Below are 23,741 nucleotides of genomic sequence, written 5' to 3'. Positions count from 1 at the left end.
CAAAGTAATTACCACGAGAGAGCCGAACAGATGTACCGAGAAATTGGACAGAAATGGATCAAAGATAAGAAATAAATAAAGATGTGATTAAAAACTGCTACTATTTACAACAATACCCAAAAATTGGATTGCCAAATCGCTAACATCAGTACTAAAATAATAATCTTTCTACAACAACGATGGCTTGAAATGGAACTCCAAGTAAGATCAGGTAATTATAAGAAAGCAGAATGAAATAGTTTTTTGGAGTACCATGCCCCTATGGAGAATCTGGTTCCTATTTGTGACAGTAAAAAAGAGCGAAAAGTCTTTTTATTATCTAACATTGCGTATCATGAAAACAACAATCTTTTTAACTTAGAAAAGGACAGCTTGGCACGAGGCTACATCTGTTATGGGCTTTTCACATTGAACTGCACACTGGGTTTTCGAACTGTAGAAAATAAATAAACTTAAAACTATTCACATTCGCGCATTTCTTGACGCCTTTTTGTGCTTGTTATGGATTTAGGGGCTCCTCAAAGTCTTGAGTTTATTAAGAAAGACTTGCTTAGTGATTGTTACACAGTGACGTAATTAATTGAACCATATATAGTTTCATGGTTTTCTTCAAAGGAGAGGTTATGAGCTTTAGGCAACTGACGTAGGTATCACAGACGGGCCCGAGAGAACCCAGATATTTAATTATAAGGCGGTGGTTTTTAGGTGGTCACTCACCGAATTCAAAGAGGGAGATTGCGATTAATACAATACCAACATAGCCTACAGCTATATCAAGGCTTGGCCTTAAAGACTACCTTAAAAGTGTAGCACATCCTTCAGGGAGCAATTTCATAATTACAAACATAACACGCAATTTCGAAATAATCCTATTATAGCTTTAGGGTGCAAAATGCCTTTAACGTAAAGGCAGCTAGATGGTGATGGCGGAGCAAACAGGCAAGGCATCTGCATTAACAAAATATTGGATTGCTTTTTAATATTCAGCTGATATCTTGATACGGTTGCAAGACAGACAGCCAACTTCTACCGTTGCATTTATAAGAATATTTTAACAAATATAAGTAATCTATAGCTTTTTGGCTAGAATATATTTTGTAAAATGGTCTTAGAATATTCATAAGCTCCATCAGGGTCGTTGGGATTGACATCCTTAGCATTCACGAAATAAGAAATATTTGTCAAGGGCCTCGTTCTTTAATGCACATCCTAGTTGTATAGGTGATATTTATATGCTTGATGTTATGTTCTTGACACCCTCTTAGTGATCCGATTATCGAATACCTTTTAAAATAATGCTCCACCATCTAACACTATGTATAAAACTGTAACTACACACACATTGTTAACTTAACAAAATAGTGCTTAATTTCTAGTCTCCACTTACATGAATTATTATCAACTACAATAATAAATATCTAGTTAAAATTCTTAAATTAATCGACTAAGTTTGAAGGTAACCGAAGAATTGAATAAATGTTACAGGTCCCTTTCCAAGACTGTTAAAGGTCTCTTTCCAATTTGTTTTCAAACAATGAAAGCAAAAACGGTTCCTCTGGCCAAGTGATAAAGACAATTTTTGTCGGTATGAAATTTGACCTTGAAGCTGAACAACAAATTCTTTGGCTACAAAGATCGCAGAATGAAAATGTGTTTGCAGAATGAAATTTCACATCTTGCTTCATTTAAATGTATTACTCTTGAGAGAAGACAGGAGGTCAATTTCGGTATGCTTCAAACTTTCCGATCTTTTCTAAGATCATTATTAATATTTGTAAATTGTAAGATATTGCTCAACAAAGCTTTTAAACCTAGAAGGACTATACAAAAGCGAACAGTTTTAGAATCGTTCACTCGTCAAATGAAAATACAATAAATGTTTCGTTTACGGACAGGGCCCGAAGTCCGTTAACGGACAAATTTAAAACTATACTAATAACTTAATTCACATATTCATGTTAGAAAGCATATGCGTTTTCCTTGCAAGAACTAGCATGAGGTTCCTTAACAGAGAAACGTTTGGGGCTGTTCGATTCGGATAGAATTGTCAATCTGCTCAACAAGTGGAGCATCAGACTAATTATTACACTCCTTAGGGAATAGTTTGGCTCAGCCCATGTCTCACAACAAGAGCAAGTTGCCTTTTGCAACAATTCAGTAGCTTTCCTTTTCCATGGCGGTCTAGTATTCCGTAAAATTTTGACAGTTAAACTTTTGCTAGCCACTTTAGAATTTGATGAACCATATTCTGTTTTTCCACACAAGCAAACCCGCAATCACACTCCAGATGCAACATCAACAACATGCAGCAATTTACATCACTTGGCTCATAGAAACTTTAAAGTCTATAAACTTTAAATTTAGAGCCATGGTTATGCTACCGTCTCGGTTTGAATAAATTTCTAAAAAGAGGCTTGCATTCAAGCCTTGAGTCTATACACAGCAAATGATATGCGGCAACTGCAAGATTTCAAAGTTTCTGAGACTTTTCTGTAGAACTATTTCTGTTTCACTTCTCTATTGTGAAATGCCCAGATATCTATTCCAGTTGAAGTATCTTGCCCTTGGATATCTGCTTCTTACAAAGTTTCTGCGAATAGCCGGCCTAACAATCTGCAAAAGATTTTCAACAGCATTAAATATCTCTGTTTGTATAACAACGTTGGTAAGGCTGTGTAAGTTGAAGATGGAAAGAAAACATTCAAGTTGAGCTGGATTATCTTCGGTTTGGCTCTCAAAAGAAACTTAGTATCAAGTAAAAGATGAGTCGTAGTTATGAAACCTGAAAATACTTTATATATTGTAGAAAATGAAACAAAACAAAGATAAAAAAACAGGTTAATTTATATATAATTTGAAAATAGCATTGAAGAGCAGAACATATCATACTGTAGTATTATTCATATGAGAAGTACTATTTCTTTTGATATAGATTTTCTGCTTATCATTGGATACAATCCATTGCTTTTACTCTGAGGGGTGTCGGACTGAAAGTCATCCAGAAAGACATGTTTTCTCTTTACTGTGCTATATTCAAATTTGGCGGTATTGGTGGCAACTTTGGTTATATATCACGTTTTGTCAAAAGTAAACCTGCTACAGTATCAAAAAATCTTTCTCATATGATAAAGGTTTATGATTATGAATTATGAAGGGGAATACAAACAACGATAGTCGTTAACATACCACATTAGGTCGACGTCCAGCAGTTACTGTACATTGGCGCTCTCCTTTGCAGTTTGAAAGAAAATCTATCTGTCTGTCAAAATCAGCTATTGCGTCATTTGAAAGAGATCTATGTGTGTTCTTTACCTGCAGGCAGAATTTTAACTGATTATGCTTAAGCCTGATAGAGGATAAGAATAAATTGCACATGTTAATTTCATAATAGCGAAGGAGCATGACTAGAGGGTCTGTTGAAGACATTGCCATTCAGTGCAAAACTCAGGTTATATTATGTTATTTCCTCATCATTTCAGTCAAAAATAAGAATAATCAGTTAATTTGGAACAAAAACAACAATTTATATGAAAACAATCCATATAGAAACTTGACACAGAGAGATATAACCAGTAAATTGGCTTGTTGTAAAAAGTCGCCTAAATTTCATAATCTTGTCAATATGGCAACATAAGCAGGGGTTTTATTTATTTTTTAAACAAGATTAGGAAGAAAATTAACCTGATAAGGGTCTTTATTCAGATCGTAGTATTCTATAAACCCTGTTACAAATTTGCAGTAGATGAAGTTGTGCGTGGCATTGATCGTTCGCAAGCAGAGGTACGAATTGTTTGCTGTGTTTGTACAGCTGACAAAGCTCGAACCTAAAATGAGATTAAGGGGGTTAAGTTAGATAAACATTAAATGAAACATATTGCGTTCTGCTTCAGACAAGTGATAGTTTATGTGATATGATTACAAGCGTAATTTTCAGACAGTGACGATGCCAGCTACTGCGGAGTGGAAGGGAAATGGGCGTGTCTCGTAGGACCACGCCTTTTGTCTCATTGCAGTGCTTTATACCAGGTGCATTTTTCTTAGAGAAATCTAAAAAAATAAACCTATCCCTAACAAATACACTTATCCCATCCCATCCCAAAACCTATCCCATCAATTTTTTAGAAGAATTATATGGAACATGTTTTGACAAAGTGCTCCTAATACCACACCTTGGCGCCACCTAACAGCAACAATGTTCAGCGTATGAAATGAAAGAAAGTTCGATTTGAATAATAGTCATCTCTTTGCCACCTAATTCATTTTTTGACAAATAAATAATTCTTCGACATAGCATATCCTACTTCAAGTACGCTATGTTTGATACCAAATTTATATCATATACAGAATTAAATGATTATGGCATACCTGTCCATCTAGGTGGTGTAACCCACGTTTTAGCACGATTAACAAAGAAACAATTTATTCCCGGTAACATTGACTTGGCTTGTTTCTTTTTCCCCTTTCCCTTCTCCTTTCGACACGTGCATTTCTCGTCAGCCTTCACCTCACTGCTCTTCTTTTCACTTTTTGTATCGCTGTTTTTCAGAAGCCTTCTCCGTTGCCTCAAAGCACCAAGTAGTTTCTTTGCTTCTCGTATCCTCAAATGGATTTCTACAAAAAGTGCGAGAGGCCATATCAATCTAAATATTAATAAATGTGGATTTATCATTTCATAGTTCATTTTAAATTTCAATGCTGATCTAGTTTAACCTAATTGTGAACATTCTTCTTATCCGTTATTTTTCAGTAACTAGGCTTTGCCGCTGCCCCTTGAAAATACCACTTTGCTTTTCTTGGTTGATGGGCCCCCTTACATCAATTGTTAATAATGACATGGAGTGAAATTACTATACTGCCATAAAGTAAATAGCTAAGGTGCCACTTGCTGTTTGTCCGCATCTCTCTATTTCAAATGCATACGAGATGTATGATAGCCAAGCATACCTCAAATGCCTGAAAACCCCTTACAAAACCCAAATATTCTGCATCTTTTTGGACACCCTATTTTCTTAAACTTTACTTTTCCTTCCAAAAAAATCTCGATAATATTAGCAACTTGTAATCTGCCCACAAAAACACACATCAATTATAAGTTATATATGGTCATGGACTAAAAGACAAGAAGGTAATAGGTTTGTAGCGAGACAAAAATCAATGTCAGTGATCCAAACACATGCCACTTATTGTCAGCGAGAACTCACCATTGTATTTAAGATCTCTGATAGTCAACCTTCTCAATGAGCGTTTCCTCGATTTTCGTTTCATTCTTACGAGCAATTTAGCAAATATTGTTGCTTCTTCCCCGTGCAAGTCAGCAAGTTCCCTTAATTTGCGGTAGTATTCCTGATAATATGGTCGTTTGTCTAGGTCAGCAGTTGGGAGTATTTCATCTATGACAAAAACCAGGCCAGATTAAGCAAAGGCAAAACAATTTTCAGTCCAAAAAGATAGCTGAAAGCCTGCAGACGTGTATGCCTGAAACAAAAACGATCGAGAGGGCTTGTCGAAGGAACCATTTTTTCTGGACAATGGCGGGACATACTGCAGTGGCGGATTTAAGGGGGGCAACTAGGGGCTGTTGCCCCTCCCTCAACGAGTTGAAGCAAGTTTGGCGCCCTTTTTGGAAATTGTGCGCCCCTTTTGAAAACTGAGAATCGGTTGAAAACTTTCTGAATCCAATAGGTCAATTTTCTTCAAGAATTACCTCAAAGTTATGTTGTTTATTTCGAAAATGGATCTGAAATTGTTGTATGCAGCGTATTCTCGTCACCAATTTTTGAAAAATTTTCAGCGCCCCCACTACCAACTGCGCCTCTTTGCTCTGGATCCGCCCCTGACATACTGTATATACTCAAACTAGCTTAACTTTAGGTAACACTTTCGTTATGAGAGTTAGAGTTTGTACAAGATAATAGAAAAAGGAGGAGCATTGGTTACTGTATTTGAATACGTAACAGATTCTTTATGATGAGCTTGGTTTCAGTAACCTGAATGAAACATAAAGAAATGAAGCAAAACATTACAATACAAAGAATATTGTGAGACAGTGTGAGGTGAACCTAAAACACGGTTCTTTTTGTACTTTCTACGCTATCCAAACAGCTGACAAAACATCCAAACATGTATTGTAACATGCATGTATTTCGTTGTATGTATTTTTAGAAACTTCATTAAGCTAAGATAATCATGTGAAAACATACCTAATGGTGGTACAGTTGGTTTAGGCTTAGGCACTGATTTGCAAGTGCATTTCAAGTCCTTTTTGTCTTTTCTGTTACTTCTTTTTTTCGATTGACATTCAATCAAGGAATACTTTCCGTTAACAAGAGCGCAAACACGTTTTTTCCTGGGGCTGCATGGCGGCTGTGGCGCGCCCTTCTTTGTGCAATATATAAGCGCATAGTGCCCACTTGGGTCTTTGCTGTTCACCTTGAATCGAGCGTACAACTGCGTGAATGGGTCTAAACGTGATATCTTTTGTCTTTGGATGACTTGATGAGAGTATGGCAAGGCTGGCAAAAATGCCATGCGTCTGAAAATGAAGAAGGGAGTGCCAAAATTGCAAGAAATACTAACTGTAAATCTAAGAGAATTAGAGAACGGATAACCAACTGCCAAATAAATAGCATGGACAGAATTCACCAAATCATGCATCAACAAAAAAAGGCATTTCTCCGCGTTAATCCTACAATAACTTCGGTGACAAATACATTCTAGCCTAAATGTTGCTTTGTTTTGAGAAATTTTAAATCTTAATATGTATATTTCTGAACAGCTATTGATTAAAGCTTCCATTTAAAACTCCTGAGTGGTGCTAGATCACTATGGGAGGTAATGTATCATATCGTTTTGTAGCATTCAAGTACCACTATTGGACCCAGAAAGAGATACCAATTTACGACGCGAAACCAAAATCTATCCTAATATTTTAAGACAAGAAGAAGTTAAGGTAAAAAAACAAAACTGCCTTATTTTAATGAGTAGTCTAATATCTTGACTTTTGTTTTGAAATAAGCCACGCAAACAAGAATTGATAAAAATGTCATTTATAGTTATAATCTGAATTATTAGCTGCTCACTGCCATACAAAGAACCGAATTCGGTAGCCTTCTAAGCTCGTAATGTCAGAATCCCACTGTATTTCAAGATTATGATTAAAAATAGGTTTAAAAAAGTTGGTCATGTTGTTACAGTTATTGAACGAGCTTAGAAATGCAACTTGAACGCTTACTAGGATGTTGGCAAATTCATTTTGCAATACTCACGTTCTCTCCACAAGAAAAGTATCCCGCCATGGAGTCAATGGCATACCTCTCATGTTTCTCCTGTTAATAGAAGTAAATGCCTGTCTTAATCAACTTGTAGTCTAGTGTAATAAAGCTACACAAATTAACGTATTTGAATAGCAAAATGATGGTATACAACCCTTTCGATGATAGGTTTATTTATTTTTGTCTCTACCAAGCACCCGAAGGACCATAAACAAATTTGAGACAAAACTACGTGTCTCTGATTTGAGGTTTAAATTTTTCAAAACTGTCCATTTATTAATGTTATGATGTTCATCCAACAGCTATACAAAACTAATTAACCGTACCTTCGTTTTTTCTTCTTGGCTGATATGACATTTAGAAGAGAAGAACCGTCCACATTCTCCGGTTGACTCACGCCGGCGATATCCAGGAAAGTTGGAACCAAATCAATATTCAAGGCAATCGCAGCCTCCCTAGAATAAAGAGCGCCATACGGTAAAATGTGAGCTATCTTTCTGCATAAAACAACAAGACATTCCCACAAGGATGTCTGCTGTCACCTCTGATTTTGTTGTAAAATGTACCTGTAAGCATTATCAGAATCTTCCGTTTGTCAAAATTATTTCCTGAATTCAGTTTTCGAAATAATTTGAATAAAAAGTTCAGAAGCATTCGTCAAAACTCTGTGCAAACGAAAAAAAATCAGAAGAAAAGATTTATGTAAGAAGATTTAATTGCTATGTAAATCTTTTGAAATAACATTGAAAGGTTCCCATAGTTAAGAAAGACGTATTCTTATACTCTCTTCCCAGAAGCCCGCGCACGAGACTAATTCTTTTGCTTGCCAAAATTTGAGCCCAGGCTGTGGTACTGCACGGAAAAATGAAGCAAAAGACAATCTTTCCTTACGTTTTGTTAACTGGAACTCCAGGGCCAACGACATACATCGGTACTCTGATATCTGTTTCGTAGGGCTGTGATTTGCCTTTAACCAATCTAAACTGGCCAAGATGGTAGCCATGATCCGAAGTAAAGAAAATGTAGGTGTTTTCCAGTTGGCCCATTCTACGGACGGTTTGGTACAAACGGGCGATAGCGTCGTCAAGGGAAAGCAACGTCAGCAGGCGCCGTCGATGAAGCAGATCAATAAATTGTTCCTTTGGAGGAGAAATTGGCGGCGACTGACGCACAATCCAGTGTTTGTCAGCAAAGGACGAGTTGAAGCTTGGATGTCTGTTAAAAAATTTTGATTATGACTAAAGCGAAAAGGCTTTTTGAGCAAAGTTTGAAAACCTGAATTATTGGCAAATGACACTCCAGATTTTGTTAATAATGAAGCTGGTTCAGAGATTCTTAGGGGGATAATGAGAACATTTTCGCAAATATTTCCACACTTCCCAAATAATAAACACTTTTTAGAAATCCAGTTAAGCGGCACAAAGTATCAGCAAATCTGCAAATGTGTAGCGAATTTCGGAATCATGAATTGAAATTAACTTTTCAGGATTTATCGATTAAAAATGACATATTTCACTTTAGTCAGTTTACAAGGGTATTTTACAATGTTCTCTACTGAGTGAAATGTTACAAAAAATCACAAAGATTTTTCCATTTAAGTTTCCTTTCAGTTGTCAATTTATCTTATGTTTTTATGAACTGAGTATAAACGTAAATCTTAGCAGAGGCAGTTTGAGTAAATTCAAAGTCTGGCGACAAAACTCATTGGTATTAAAAAACAATTGCCAACAATTACCAAAGGATTTCCCTAGCAATAAAGGTTCAGGTGCATTGTTCAGGATTTTCTTAGCATTAATGATTCAGGTAAACATTAATGAAGAAAATTTAGTATGAAAGTTGATTAGGGGTACTTAGCCAAATGTTATGTGTAATGGAAAATGTTTTATAGAAGGAATTAAAACTTGACTCTAAATCGTGATTAAAATTTTTAATTAGCTAGCGAGCAATTAAAAATTGTCAGCTGAATGTCCATGTGATTTATGACGCCGATTTTCGTTACTTTATTAGTAGCACTGGTGGCCGCCGTGAGCCAAGTAAATGTCATACTCATGTTATGCCTTCAAGCTATAAGTCTAGCTGAATCAAGTTAGTAGAAAGAAACTTGATTAACAAAAAGGTTGAATTTGCAACACACCTTGGAGCTTTTGCATTCTTGAGCATTGAACTGTGATGCGGAGCAGGGTCTTCTGAGCCGTGTGGGGCAGCAAACGAGACAGTCATAAGTACAGGCTTAGTGTAGTCCCTGATTTTCGCGCGGCGAAAAAATCGAATCGCGGCGTCGGCGAATACATTGGTAGAATAGTCTTTTTCATAATTCCAGGCCTTGCGCTCAAAGCGACCATTGTTGTTTACTGTGTAGTTGTAGTAGCGACTGTTTTTCAATGAAACGTACCATTCATTCCAGCCAGGGGGGATGTTGCTGCCATCGTATTGGTTGAGATATTTACCGAAGTAGCCTGGAGCAAAATAATAATTTACGCAATTATTCTATAACATTCAGAACAATAACGTGAAATTCATATACTTACAGGAAATTCATAAAGAGAAACTCAGAAGTGCCTTAGGCTTCTGCTGATCTATTTCTGCACGTTGGAGGACAATTATCTATAAAATGTCAGAGATACCGTCGCTGAGCGAATAAATTAAAGGAAATGAGGAAAATTGAGATAAACTTGGTTTGTAGATTTAGATTAAAATGTAATGAATTAAAGTGCATGTTGGGTGGATGCTAGAAGCACATGTAGTTTGATTGTTTGGTCCTAAAAGCCATAATGCCAATCAAGGTTGGGCCTGTGTTGAGTACATTTTGAGCGGTAGAGTTGAGGATGGATTTTATTAGTATAATGATAATGAAAACTTTTCATTTCAACTCAATTACACTACAATTATAAACCTCTCTATTTGGCTTACAGAATCGCAAGTGCAAAAGGGTAAGCTGAGAAAAACAAACAAGCAATAAATCAATAAAGATGCATGATTATAGAGGATTTGATGTATGCAAGCTTAAAGAGGAAAGAATCAGTCAGCTGAGGGTGCTTTAATGCTTTTTCAACTATATTCAAATTCAACTATATCCCTGTGCTCAGTAATAACGCTATACAGCTTTAGCGAAATGCTGTGACAAAATTTAGCTATTGGAAACCCAGGCGGAATGATATTGTGATGTGTCACGATGCTAGGACCCATGTTTTTTAATTTCATGTGCTTATGCACGAGGAAGATAAAGTCAACGAAGGATTTTGAATTTAACAGGGTCATAAGAGATGTCTGTTTTCTGAAGTGGGCTGATAAAGATAATTAATTTGAAAAATCAACATTTTAGGCATTCTCAACTCGGCAGAAATAATTACAATTGACTCTTTTCATGCGGCCTAATATAGTTTTATAATTTCGGCAGGCTTGTCGACCGCATTCTTATCGCAAATGTCGTCTACTTGAAGAATTGCGGCCTGTACTTTTAAATATTGGGTAACCTCATGTAATGAAGACGTAGAACTCTCGAGCAATCTGAAAACGGGCCCAGACAGATTAACGATCATCTCATTTTTACAGCGAAATAAGGTAAAGGACATTTCTCCGACCCCCAAAGCGCATGATCTTGTTATGGCGAGGCGCTGAGCCCTAATGAGCCAATTACCGAGCGAGTTGAATTTATTCATAGATGACATGTTCGCGGATCCTATTAAACGACTGTTGCTCGATACTTTAGGATTAGAAATATGGTTTGGCATTGTAATTTAATGTACACAGCGATGCGTACTGAGCTCTGTTTTGTTAAGATTCAAGTACTGAATGCGCTCAAAGCAAAAGACAAATCCGTTTGCGTAGGAGATGATACTAATTGAGAATACTGCTGAGCAGGAGATTTACGCTAATCGTCTCGTGGATTGGACACTACAGGGCGGACAGCAATATTAAACAAAAACTTAGCAAAGAAAGATCGTTGCAAGGATTGACCATAAGGCGCTATAATCAACCGGAACCAGTTTGTAGGCGTGGTGTAGCCTGTGCTGCATCCGGATTTACCGCGGCAATGCTTCGTTGGCATTTGAAGTAAAGTATGTAAAAACGATTACCGCATTGAATACCAGATCCAGCCATTGTAAAGGCTCCTTTTACCCACAACTGGGGCACTTTTTTCAAAAGCGAAGCCGGAAACATGGGCGCTTGAGATCTACTAACACAAGGCAGTATGCCCTAGCTGACTTCCAAAAGTCCCCCTTCTGTTTGGGGAGCATCACTTTTAGAGGCTATGATCATAGGTTGGGGCGCGCTTATCTTGCAATAAAAACTCACGTTTTTCGATAAAGTACTCCACAGGCAAAATAGACATGATCCAATTCAATTTTCATCTCTGGTTGTGGGAACTTACTGAGGCAAGTGTGTCTGCATGATAAATAAGTAAATCTGACATATGGGAGAGCATTGCTCATGAAATTCGTTGGAATAAAAAGGATTCTGCTTACTCCAGCCACCCGAAATCAGCCTGCGTCCTTCCAAAACCAAAAACAGCCTCATTTTGAATGTTCGATCGTTCTAACACCGAAATCATGGCTTAAAACATGCCCTTTTGATATCACTAGCTCATAAAGAGGAAAACACCGATTGGTAAAGAGTCTTCGCTTATGTGGCTGGCACAGACCTAGTTGATGACATGAAAATAAAGATCAATTGATGAAAGGAAATAAAGTTCGATATGTGTGACACCGGTAAGGTTAACCAAGGAATAACACATCATTTCAAGTGAGTATTTGATGTGAAGGCTTCACTTAATAACGAATCCTTATTGCCCCAAGCAGTTTGAATGGTGGCGAAAGTTTGGGGTTGTTTATTGAAAACATCCACAAATTTTTTTTTAATTCAATGGAAACTAGATATTGCAATAGGCAACAACATTTGTCTTTGATGCAAGTAACGCAGCAAGCAAACAGCCTGCTCCAAACAGTTACAATACATGCTGGAACTAACAACACCAGGGCTTGATGCATAATTACAAACTCAGTTGACCTGCCGTTTTCTCAGTGCTACATTTCAACTCGAATACAGGACTTAGGGTAAAGTGAACATGCAGGAAAAAGAAGGTTCGGGGTATATTGAAACAAATTTTTGTTGTTGTCTTCGTTGTATTCATTCAGACGAAAATGAAGACTGTTGATGGTTTCGAAGATTTTTCGAATGCGCACCAATCCATGAATCAACTCAATATTTTATCAAATTTTTGAACTAAACAATAGCAGAATCATAGAAATGGGGAAATTACTTAAGGATCAAGCTAAACAGCAGCAAAATATATTAGAAAAAAGTTTGACACATTCGAGATATTATCAGCACAAAATGGCCTTCCCTTTTTAATTCGATGGCCTCTCATAACAGCTGATCAGAGTTCTAGAAACGATGGCGAACAGAAAGGCCCACAGCAAGTTTATAATGAGAAGGTGGGACTTGAAATTGACAGTCGAAGAAACCAGATATAAATCTTAGCCTAAACTATCAAACTGCTCCGCAAATCCGATGAAATCCAAAAAATGATGCCGACTTATCTGCAATTCTCAATTATCTTTTCAAATGTTACATCTAACAACATTATTATTCGTGAATATCCTGGCCTCTTTGGAAAAGGATGTCGGTAATTATCACCGGATTTTCCCGGATAAAAGGACCACTCGTTATTTTTATCCAAACCATGGAGATAAAGGCAGTGAAAAGTGAAGTTGAAGCTTTAACCAAACAGAACTAGCACCCGGTGGACATGATATTTCAACAAAGATCCTTCGAATTGATAGTTGATCGAATGTTTTCTTGGTAAGACTAAATAGGATATAACTGGGATTTGCAATTATGGTTGAAAGAAACTTAGCGCTCTGGTATTTAAAGTGTTTATTAAGCCCGGTTTATCATTACACCAGGTTAAACACTCCCTGAAGAGAAGGACTGTAAACGATCTTTTGTCAATCATTGGCAGTGGCCGTTTGAGGGGGTCCAGGGGGCCATGGTCCCAGGCCCTGCACTCACGGTAAAGGGGCCCCACACCTAAGAAAAAAGATAAAAATTGTAAAGAGCAAGGGCCCCGCAGACATTTTTGGCTCCGTGCCCCGCAGTCCCTAAAAACGCAGCTGATCAAGGGAGCTTAACGTAACTACAGGAACAGACATATATAAATAAGGTATGTTACTTTATCAAAAAGAAATTCGTCTAACACACTCTTAAGATTTTCAAGAACCAAACCCATGTCAGAACGAAATATGGCAAATAAAGTACTGCCAAAATCTCTATAACAATTTTAGTGTAATGAAAGGTAATTTAATTCGAGTGCTATTTTTTGAGGCATTGAAGGGGATAAAAGACAAAGAAAACAAATTTCATATCTCCATATGGGGTGCCAACTGGGCCTAAAATTTCAAGACGGGACAGAATCTTATGAAGACTCTAAAATATCATCGAGAGTTGGATAGATATCTCTTTACAGCAAAAATTATTCACAAAATAGCATATATTCATTTCTTCATGACATTTCTAGTATCTTTATCAGGATATTTGCACAACTTCTTGATGAGATTTTCGCTAATCGCTTGATGAGATTTTCAAACTGAATTTTCTCCCAATCAGCATGTTCTTAGAATGGTCTGCAAATTATGTGCCCGCAACATGCAAACGAGGCCTTTACTAAAAAAAAAACCCTAAAATGGCATTGGTGTTGCCAGAGATCGTGAATGCAATGCAATCTGGTGCATTTTTGCTTGAAGACCTGAAGAGGCTTCGTGTCTTCTGCGATACAGGGATCTTCTTTGGAGGAGGATGGAGGGGCCTTTCTCAGGGCTGTAGCTGGCAATTATGTTAAAGGAGGGGGGAGGGGAGTGAGCTTTCCAGGTCTCATTTGTAGACAGACTGGATGATTCATTCTTTATCTGCAGACAAGTTTGAAGATTTGCCGACTAAGCACCCCGACTAAACCCTTGTTCTTGCAAAGAGATTTTTCTCAAATGGGTTGTCACACCCCTCACGCTCTCCCCCATAGTGACGACGATGGTATTTCCACATCAAAGGTCACATTTTCTGCTTAGATTACTCCAACATTTGTTAAATGACTTACTGAAATTGTTTCAGGAATTTGTTTGACCTAATTGATTCAAATAAGTTTTCAGCTTGTTTCTAACGTCTCAGGTCATCTGAGCTGCAAATTTTACAGGAATTTTTGCATTCCCAGGAATTTCTTAAAATAATCCTTTCTACTGTGTTGGATTTGACCTGCAACTTACGTCTGGCCTTAAAATTATCCAGTCAAATGTAAAAATTGAGTTTACGAGGCTTCTAGCTTGATTCTACAATAAAGGTTACTTGTTTGTTTCTTTCAACGCTGCGAGGAAGGCCCCGGAGAGGGTTGCACGGGGAGTCAACCAGCCTGTTGCCTTTTGACAGGAGGGGCAAGGGGGACTAAAGTACCCTTTTCACAGAAGTGTCTTTGACATCGGCCGTTTGTATTTATCAAAAGATTAATATGAAATTTTGACTGTACTGCCTTATTCATGACAACATTTTTTAAAACTTGTAAGAAATTACTTATGCAAAAAGTTAGCTCATTTCTAAGATATATACAGAAGATCGTAACAAATTGACAATTACAGACAATTGTTGGTAGCTGGGAATCACTTTTCAAATGCCCTTTTACTCAAGCCTGCCCCCTTGCCCCTTGGTCATTCCGGCGCCCCTGGGAAGATCTGTGGAAACAAAGGAAACTGAATTGCAACGCCTAGACCCTGCTTTTTCTGTGTTTTGGGGGTACTGTCCCGAGGAAAGATTGAAGATTTTCTAGACACTGGTATTAAAACTATTTTTCTAGCAAGCTGCTGCAGAGAGTAGCCCAAGAAGCGCATTTGATTTATTCAGTGTCATCAACTCGAATTCCCTGAGTACGAACTTCGATTAGCTTAAAATATATTTCAGAATATTTCTAGCAGTTATTTTCTTGCAATCATTTCAAGCATTTTGTTTTTTTCAAGGCACGCTTTTATTACATTTGATTAATCCCAGTCTTAAAATTTACATAATTACTTTATAAGACCCCACAGACCTCGGCTTATTCCTTGGAATCTTAGCAATAACAGGAATTATTGCACTATTCTTTTTATCTATTTATTTTCCAGAATTCTTTCTATTTTCTTAAAAAACACTTTTTGCATTATGAAGTGCGTTTGTGATTAAATGTATATTATTTTTATTGTTAAAGCTGGTTTCAGTTGCGTTTCATACGTAGGTTGATTCTACTATCCCATACGACTCTCGTTTATAGTTTGTATTCATTTGCCTTTATTCTAAAAACATCCAAATCAGTAGTATTTGGAGTATTTCAGATGAAAAGTGAAGTAATTCATCACTGCACATTTTTCAATTCGTCACTGCACATTTTCGATTCATCACTGCACAAATTGGTCATCACTGCACCTTGAATTAATCCTTGTAACAGGATGTATTTCAGTATAAGAAAGCTTCCTTGAACAGAATTTTCCTGGTTTTTGTTTCGTTTTGCTTTCTGCAGGGGGATGGCCTAGTTTACTCATCATTTAACAGTGAAGCAGTAACGATTTCCTGACATGAGCAAGGAAGAAACAACTAGTAGGTTTGTTTTTCTCTTAGTTGGTTTTGTTTGGCTACGGATCTGAAACAACAGCAAGACCAGGCGCTCTGTATACAGATCTACAACCTGATTCACATTGAATTGGGGGTAAACTGACCATAGACAATCAACAGTTAAGTTCAATGACAAAATAAATAAAACCTTGATATTATCTATAATTTCATTCAAATGCAAAGATGTTTTCGAACTAAACTTAGGTTACGTTTGTGATAAAGAATACAAAGAAGCTTCATAGCAGTTTCAATTTTTCCTTTTTTGCTGAATGAGCGAAACGAAAGAGCATTTGTTGCACCAATATCGGAACACGGAATGTACCTCGAAACAAAGATAATCGCTAACATCCTCACTGCAATGAGATGCTACTCTGCGAATATTCATTAGAATACTACTGTATGTAGCGCTATGGAAGACTTGCCAATTGTCTCGTTGAGGTTACCTCAAGGCTGACCATTTCACCAAGTTCACGTCACTTAAACCACCAACCCTATATTATCTCTACATTCCCGTTATCACCTTGCACTCATCTCGCTCAGATATCTACATGCCCGTTACTTTTTGCAAAGGCTTCAACGTTGATTCTTGCCCAAGTTGATCTCCTGTTTGGACTGTGATCAATTTTTTCTCTGTTTTATTCTTTGTTTTTTCGTCTAGCAGTCGGATTTAACTTGAAGACTAGGTTCTTCGATATGAGGCGAGAATTAACTCTCATAAATTAGGAAGGGAAGTAGCAACCAATGCTTAACATTACGTGTGACAGTGTCGCAGTAAAAACTTGAAAACTGGTTCCATATAATTTAACGTAGTATGTATCACACGGGGGCTTTCGAAAGAAGTAAAGTAGTATTTCTGATGAGTTCATCAGATTTGAGGCGAATTAATTCCAGAACACAGAACCTGGAGGGTCAATAAAAACATATTTTCCACCCAAAGAACAGAGGTAATAAAAATCAGCTTTTCTTCTCGTAGTTCTCTACCTGAAATTTTAACATTGGCTCGTTCTAAATCAGTCTCTAATCAGTGACGTAGAAAATAGCGGGGGAGAAATCCCACTGGATTCGAAACTGGCTTTCGTGAAATTTCGTTTTCATGACGGGGTTCTTTTCATGATATGAAACAATAATTGTTTTTTAGTTACTTGTATTCAATGGTATTCACCTAAAGATATGTCTTGCGGGGCTAGACGCTGTCTAAGAACACTAAAGGGCGTCTAGACAATGCATTATGGGAGGTATATCCCTTCTCTCTCTGAAAACATGCTGGAAATGCCCAGCGCTCGCGAGCTGTGCGTGCAATCATAGAGAGAAACACTTTCATTTGTTTCCTTCAAACTGATTGTTAATACGTGTGACGATAATCATTTCCTTCAATGAATTATCATAACACTACACAACATCTTCGACACGACCTTTCTGTCACAGCGCAACCTAGCAGGTCCCCATATATATGGGAATCATAGGTAAATAAGCAAGCACCTACCCAAATTCCAATATCAAGTTTTGAGTCTAGGATCCAAAGTCTTTTTGGCTCTGATCTGGAAATGCCTGATTTTTGTGATTATTTTATCAAATTTAAAATTTTTATCAATATCAATTTTATCAGAACGAGCCCGAATAGTATAAATGACTTGCATTTAGCTCAGAAAAGTTAAGTTAAACTAACAGAAATAGATAACATAAGAGCAGAATAGACAACTAATTTGTTTCGAAGAATTCACAACAACGTTTCAGTAAAAGTATCGAATTCGAAGTCTCTGAATCCAAAATTTTCTTGCCATGCTGAAAAGCTACTTTGATAATAAATTGAAACTGGGAGTACAACAACCCAAAGCAATACGATAAATGTGACTGCCACGGTTAATTTGCTGAATAGAAATGGACCAAGAACGGATCTTTGTCGCACTCAAGCTATGACGTATCGCACTTATTTATCGTTTCCAATTACTGCATAATCGCTTCGTTTATAAACAAACTTTTCAAAGAGCAATTAAATGCTTTCTAACCAAAACGTTTATCGAAAACCTACATTTATTACATGTACGCCTTTTTTCATGTTTTAGATTCAAGAGCCAATTTCTACACCTACAACTGGAACTTGTCTTGAGAAATGTCTTTTTGTTTGATATTTCGTGATGATTTAAAGAAGTAAAACTACCAGCCCCTTCAATTTCCTGTTTCTTGTGCGATTAAGTTTCCTCTGCATATTGAAAATACCGATACACCTTTGTTTTATTGTAAATCTATTTAAAGAGATACTCCATTGAGATAAAAAGAGACAGGATAACCAAGCATTGAAAAGAACATAAGTTCAGCTAGAATGGAAGTGATACGAAGGAAGTTAGTTTTTGAGAAAAACCAACTTATTTGTTCAGTGAAAAGCAAAGTTTGAATAACGTTTCTTTCAATTCAAATGAGCAGCGTAGTAGAATGTTACTTTTATTTCCGTGGTATTCGTCTAACATGTTAACCATGTGACGTTTTCAAAAGCCACTGTTGACCCTGAAGACACAAACTGTCAACTGACGGGGGAGAGAAAGTAGTGACCAGAGATTAAATGTTACATATAAAAAGCATATATAATTAAACCTATTAGAATTAGTCAACAAAAGTGACTCTTCTATTCCTTATAGCTTCTAGTTTTTATAACATTAACATATTGCCAGGAAAGAATCTAAACCGAAATGGGCCATTCACGCAAAGAATCACTTCTACAGTTGGTTGAAGTTTCACTAGGTTGACCTTGCTATCACAAACGGCACAAAAGGGCAACAATTTGTTTAAAACGAATACAACTGAGAACCAGAGACGACGTGATTGCAAAAACAACCAAAAATGACAGCTTCAGCTTTCTCAATGACTCGTTTCTTCTCTTCCAAATGATGGTTAAAACTGTCAATGGGAAAGGTATCTTTTTACTTTGGAAAGCAAAGTATCGTTTGTCAGCCTAATACAGTTTGTCTAGTCGGGATTAAGCTTCGCCTCTTGATTTGATCCCCACTGACGCAGCTCGAAATGCATTATGGTCGCGGGTTAGATGGACGTACTTTTGGCTGTTGATCTTTTCTGGCAAAAATTTCACTCAAATAAGGGTGTTAGATATTTCTGTGGATTGGGCCAGCAAAACGAATACCAAAATGCTAATACAACAAGCATTTATGTACTTAACACCAAGCCTCGGGTTGGATAGCCAAAATTGTCTTAAAAATTAGTCTCCTTAAGAAATGCCTCCTTAACATAGGATCATATAATTTCATGCCTTAAGTTGAAAAGAGGAATTGTGTTGAAAAAAACTTGATCTACAGTAAGCCAGTGTATCCCCCCCGCACAATTTACCTCATAAAAACTTGAAATGTTAAGCCTGAAGATAAATTTCAAATTTAGCGTTAACCCCTGTAAGCTCCAAGGGCCATTTTATTTGGCTAAGACCTTGAATCAATTTGCGTAAAACAGTACCATTGATTAAAAAGATTAAAAGAGTATTTGTTAGTGTCTCTATAGTACTATCGAGCAGTAAACCCTTGTAATTGATTCTAGATCGCACTGGCGTAACTCAATACAATACAGCAAGTGTTCACTCACTCCATTGGATATCACAATTTTTCTTTCTTAACACACCTGGTCTTAGAGCTGATCCAATGGAAATTGCGGGAGGAGGGGGACTGAATTGCGCAACATGTTCTCAAAGGACAGCGGGCCATATTACGATTTGTGGGTATGTGAGGGAGGGGGAGCAATATAAATGCTCAATAAGACATGCACGGAGAACATTGGTAGAATTGTAAAGAGTTCATTTTTGGGGTATCTTAAGAAACAAATCTTCATTCCAAATAGCAACGCCACTGACTTAAATCTTATTTCGTTCAAACACTCCAATGACTCCATATAAGAAACTGTAAATTATTGTCACCTGAGGGTACTTCAATTAGAGTGAGACCTTTTGGTCCTTGTGGAAAACAGTTTTCAAACAACCTGGGGCAGTATGTAGCGAAAACTGCAAAATTAATGGAATACCAATGACCCGGATTTAAGGACGATCATCTAGGTCTGTTCCCAGTGCAATGAAGGGGAAATAAAATTTCTCCTTTAGGGCTTTCGTACTAGGTCCATAATTCTAAAACGAATCGATTTGGTTCCAAAATAGTCAAAATACTAGATATAAAACTAACTTCCAGTAAGACCAAGTATATGGCCTGTACTCAATCAATATTTCATCATCTCTGTATCAAGACTGTATCTTTATCAGAATTTTTAGTAAATCTCTGTCGGATTTGTTGGAATCTCTAGTCTATCTTCCAAAAACCTTAACTACCACTGCGTCCCTGTTGCATTAAGTTGTGATCATTGGTAGTGATAATGGCGATTATGATTATCATGAAGCTGATTGTGATTAATGATTAATTGACGATGTTTGCTTACGATTGATCTTAGCAACATTTACCCAGAGATAAATTGCAGTGGCTGAAGTTGGGTGATTTGGAGTATCATGGCTTTAACAGTGTTAGGTCGTTAAACGTTATGGATCCCCAAAGTGCAAATTATTTGTAGATTCCAACTCTAAATATCTGAAACGGTTCCCTACACGTTTTATTAAACATTTGCCACCTTTGTAAGTTATTTGATCTCATCTTTGAGGCTGATCGCTATCAGATATTGAAAATGACAGAATGAGAACCGACCCTCGCCCCCCCCCCCCCCAAAAAAATGACAGAATGTAAACACACTCATCCCAATTCGAAAGTGGGGAAATCTTAAACTTCAAAAAAAATTTTCCAAAGAGAACCATCGCAAAAAAAACTTAAAACGTTAGTTTACGATCGGATGTGTCCCCTTCATGATCGGCGAAGTTTTTGAGTGCTATTTCCTACATCCTGCCACAAAAGATTTACATCGATTTGCTTCAATTTAATTGCCGAAAATTGGACTTCGAAAACTGGAAATCGATAAATTTTCAATAAGCTGATATTTTTAAAAAACCAATAAAAAGCTTAAATTACAATTTAACTATTCGGTTACCTTATAATCAGTTAAACACAGAAAGTAGATTTCTGGAATCTGCTTCAAACAAACGCATATTTTGCAAAATTTTAATGATCATATTAAAAACAGTGCCCTTTGCTCGATTTATTTTCGTGTGTTTTAAATCTCAAAGTCACAGTTTCTAAACTAATTATCCTAACAAAAAGTTCAAAACAAACGATGACCGAATGATTGCATACAATCTCTGTTAGACGAGGCCCGAAATGAAAATGTATTATTATATTGTGGAATTTGGTCGAAACTTTCAAAACCCATTGGCCTTGATCTAAGATTGATGCGGCCATTCGTGATATGTTTTGGATACATACCGACGTGTTAACAATCTGGTGGAAGGTGAATTGCTCACGTTTTACCACCGACTTATGAGTTCTTACGCTAATCTTCAGCAAAAAAGTGCAAAAGCCCCGTGTATTTGAAGATTTTTAATCAATCTTGAGGCGATTGAATTCTAATGCAAACGAGAAACAACATCGTTTTACAAGGAGGGGAAAATCTTATGCCCTGGTACATTCCCTTGAAGAAACTCACGAGATATTTAATTAAATGAAATTACGATAAAATGGGGGTAATAGAAACAGAATATCTAAGCAAATAGAGCAATTTCCAAAAATACCTGTATGATATCCGGCGTCTTGAAGAAGTTTACCAAACGTGAACCTTTCTTCTCCAGCCTGCCAATCTGCATCTGCGCATGGACCGACATTCGAATTAACCTTGTGATTATGTGAGTACTTCCCGGTAAGAATCGACGATCGAGAAGGACAGCAAATGCTGCTCGTTACAAACATGTTTGCAAATTCCGTTCCCCCTTCGCGAAGTAATCGACGAGTTTTTCTCATAACATCAGGTGAACCCAAGACAACATCCAAATCATCGGCCAGAATTAAAATAATGTTTGGTTTGTTTTCTTGCCTGTATCCCCGTTGTCTTCTTCTCCTTCCTCTACTTCTCTGTCGTCTACAATCATTAAAGTCAATAGCGAATAAAATTGCACAAACAATTAACAACTTTGATAGAAAATGCATTGTGAACCACGAACGCGAGGCGAATCTTGGTAAAAAACCTTTATGATTACTCAGACAGTTTGTATCAGTTTATCGTGAACCAAAACCGCGAACAAGTTCCCTTAATCTGCTGCCGAATCTCTTCACGCCTTATTCCGAATTCTTCTGTTAATTTTGCTGTTCAATTTGGTCATTTTTCGTAGATTCAACAAGAAGAATTTCCCTACTCGTGTAGTTTTTTGCTGCTGTTTGTTAAAGATTTTCGGCTTGACTCAAGTAAAACAAATCTATCTTTATTTATGAAGATTAGGCAAGCCAATCTCTGCAAACTCGTGTCCTCGTCATTCAAAGATCATCATCCCCCTCTCTTAATTGAATCTGCAGTTAAATATCCACAATAATAGTAAAAGAGTTCCAATGACAATTCCTTTGGAGTTCTTGGATGTTTGATTTCCGATGGATTTTGTCGAGACGAAATCCAACGATTGTCTTCCGCACACCACGAGCGCTCGAATCAAATGTCAGAGATTTGAAGTTTCTGGGTTTTTATACCAAATTCCAGACCGAGTTACCCAAAACGTCACCGGAAAATCAACAGCCATTTGTCGAAGCTTCGTCAGGGCAACAAAACCCAGCTTTGTTATTTGGTTTCCAGACATGAGCGTCGAATGCGAAGCATCGTAAAACCGCCCTACAATTTCAGGGGGTTACAGCTTGGCTACGCGGTTTCTGCCAATACTTATGTTTCATGAAGACCGGAAGGTTGTCTGAAGTTAGATAATGATGCATCCTATTTTTGAATTTTGATTTGATAGAAAAGAATTGGAGAACTGAAATAAAAAAAGTAGCTGGTAATGTTAATGCCATGACTAAAACGAAGTTCGTTTCGTTGCCCCCGGAATAAGTCGATAGAAATCTGGTCTGAGAAATAATTGAAACTAAGAGACAAAAATTTAGAAATTATTGTGCCTGGACATGTCTAGTTTGAAAACTGTTTTCAAAAAAAGCAAAGAATCAATTTGTGATATTTACATTTTGAGGTAAAATGTACTGAAAAATACTGAAAGCTGACAAATACGTGACAGGAGAACTTTCCACCTGAAAAAGTCATTTTACAAAAAACGCCCGGACCGGACAATTGGATTAAGCATACAAGTGAATGTGGTCTGGAAAATTGAAGATTTTCTACGAGACTTTAGATCCTTTCCCAGGGCTACAATCATAACAACAAAGTCGAAAATTGCTTTCTTCCCCCCTCTGGTAAAAGGTCGATTCCACATGAAAATATTAACAGTCCGTAATTATCTAAAATCCTTTTCAAAGTACGGCTTTGTAACATATAACACGGCTTTATTTGCCCGTGTCTTCATGGGGGGAAAGGCGTCAATAAAATTGGCCGGTATTTAAAAGGTAACACCTTTTATAACCCCTTTCGTATCTCCTGGGTCCAGACGCGAAAAATTCTCTAAACAAATTCATATCTGCTAACAATAGAAAATTTGAGAAATATTGAATAGCTTTGAAGACGACGCTTAGGGAATTCTTGAATAGAAACTTTCCAAAGAGATATGATCGATTGGCATCGGAAATAATCATTCCTAGAGTGGGCCTATATGGTCTTGTCTGTGGGTTAAGGGCTTTTGTTTCGTTCAGAGGTGAACTAGAGGTAATTATACATAAACGTAAACGCTCAAGAGACTGCACCTTAATCTGAATACCATTTCGTGAATACCATTTGTCCCGAAATACCGTAAGATCATCAGTGCATCAGGAATAATACACAATTTGTAGGGGGAGCTGC

The 23,741-nt window shown here is 37.1% G+C and overlaps 1 protein-coding gene and 1 long non-coding RNA gene across 2 annotated transcripts; one reads left to right on the top strand and one right to left on the bottom strand.

Annotated features, from left to right (window-relative positions):
- Positions 1–33: 33 nt before the first annotated feature.
- Positions 34–22,604, bottom strand: LOC135689952 (putative extracellular sulfatase Sulf-1 homolog). The gene is made up of 11 exons (XM_065207319.2): positions 21,550–22,604; positions 9,406–9,727; positions 8,163–8,486; positions 7,598–7,726; positions 7,266–7,325; positions 6,201–6,532; positions 5,202–5,390; positions 4,366–4,611; positions 3,682–3,824; positions 3,187–3,312; positions 34–2,613 (listed from the first exon to the last, which is right to left on the bottom strand). The coding sequence occupies exons 1-11, from the start codon at positions 21,959–21,961 to the stop codon at positions 2,518–2,520; spliced, it is 2,379 nt and encodes a 792-aa protein (XP_065063391.2). The 5' UTR covers positions 21,962–22,604; the 3' UTR covers positions 34–2,517.
- Positions 15,652–20,590, top strand: LOC148960185 (uncharacterized). Its single transcript, XR_016143776.1, has 2 exons — positions 15,652–15,881; positions 17,960–20,590. It is a non-coding gene; the product is annotated as an uncharacterized LOC148960185 (long non-coding RNA).
- Positions 22,605–23,741: the final 1,137 nt, after the last annotated feature.

This window comes from Rhopilema esculentum, chromosome 5, assembly GCF_057945365.1.
Source record: "Rhopilema esculentum isolate cy_ngs chromosome 5, ASM5794536v1, whole genome shotgun sequence".
NCBI classification, from domain to species: Eukaryota; Metazoa; Cnidaria; class Scyphozoa; order Rhizostomeae; family Rhizostomatidae; genus Rhopilema; species Rhopilema esculentum.
Note: the sequence above shows the minus strand (reverse complement) of the source record. Positions and strands in the feature narration are given on the sequence as shown.

Coding starts and splice junctions, on each gene's coding strand:
- LOC135689952 (XM_065207319.2), bottom strand. CDS start 21,961: ATGCATTTTCTATCAAAGTTGTTAATTGTTTGTGCAATTTTATTCGCT. Junction 8,487..9,405: donor AAGAATGCAAAAGCTCCAAG/GTGTGTTGCAAA, acceptor ATTTTTTAACAG/ACATCCAAGCTTCAACTCGT. Junction 6,533..7,265: donor ACTTTTCTTGTGGAGAGAAC/GTGAGTATTGCA, acceptor CTTCATTTTCAG/ACGCATGGCATTTTTGCCAG.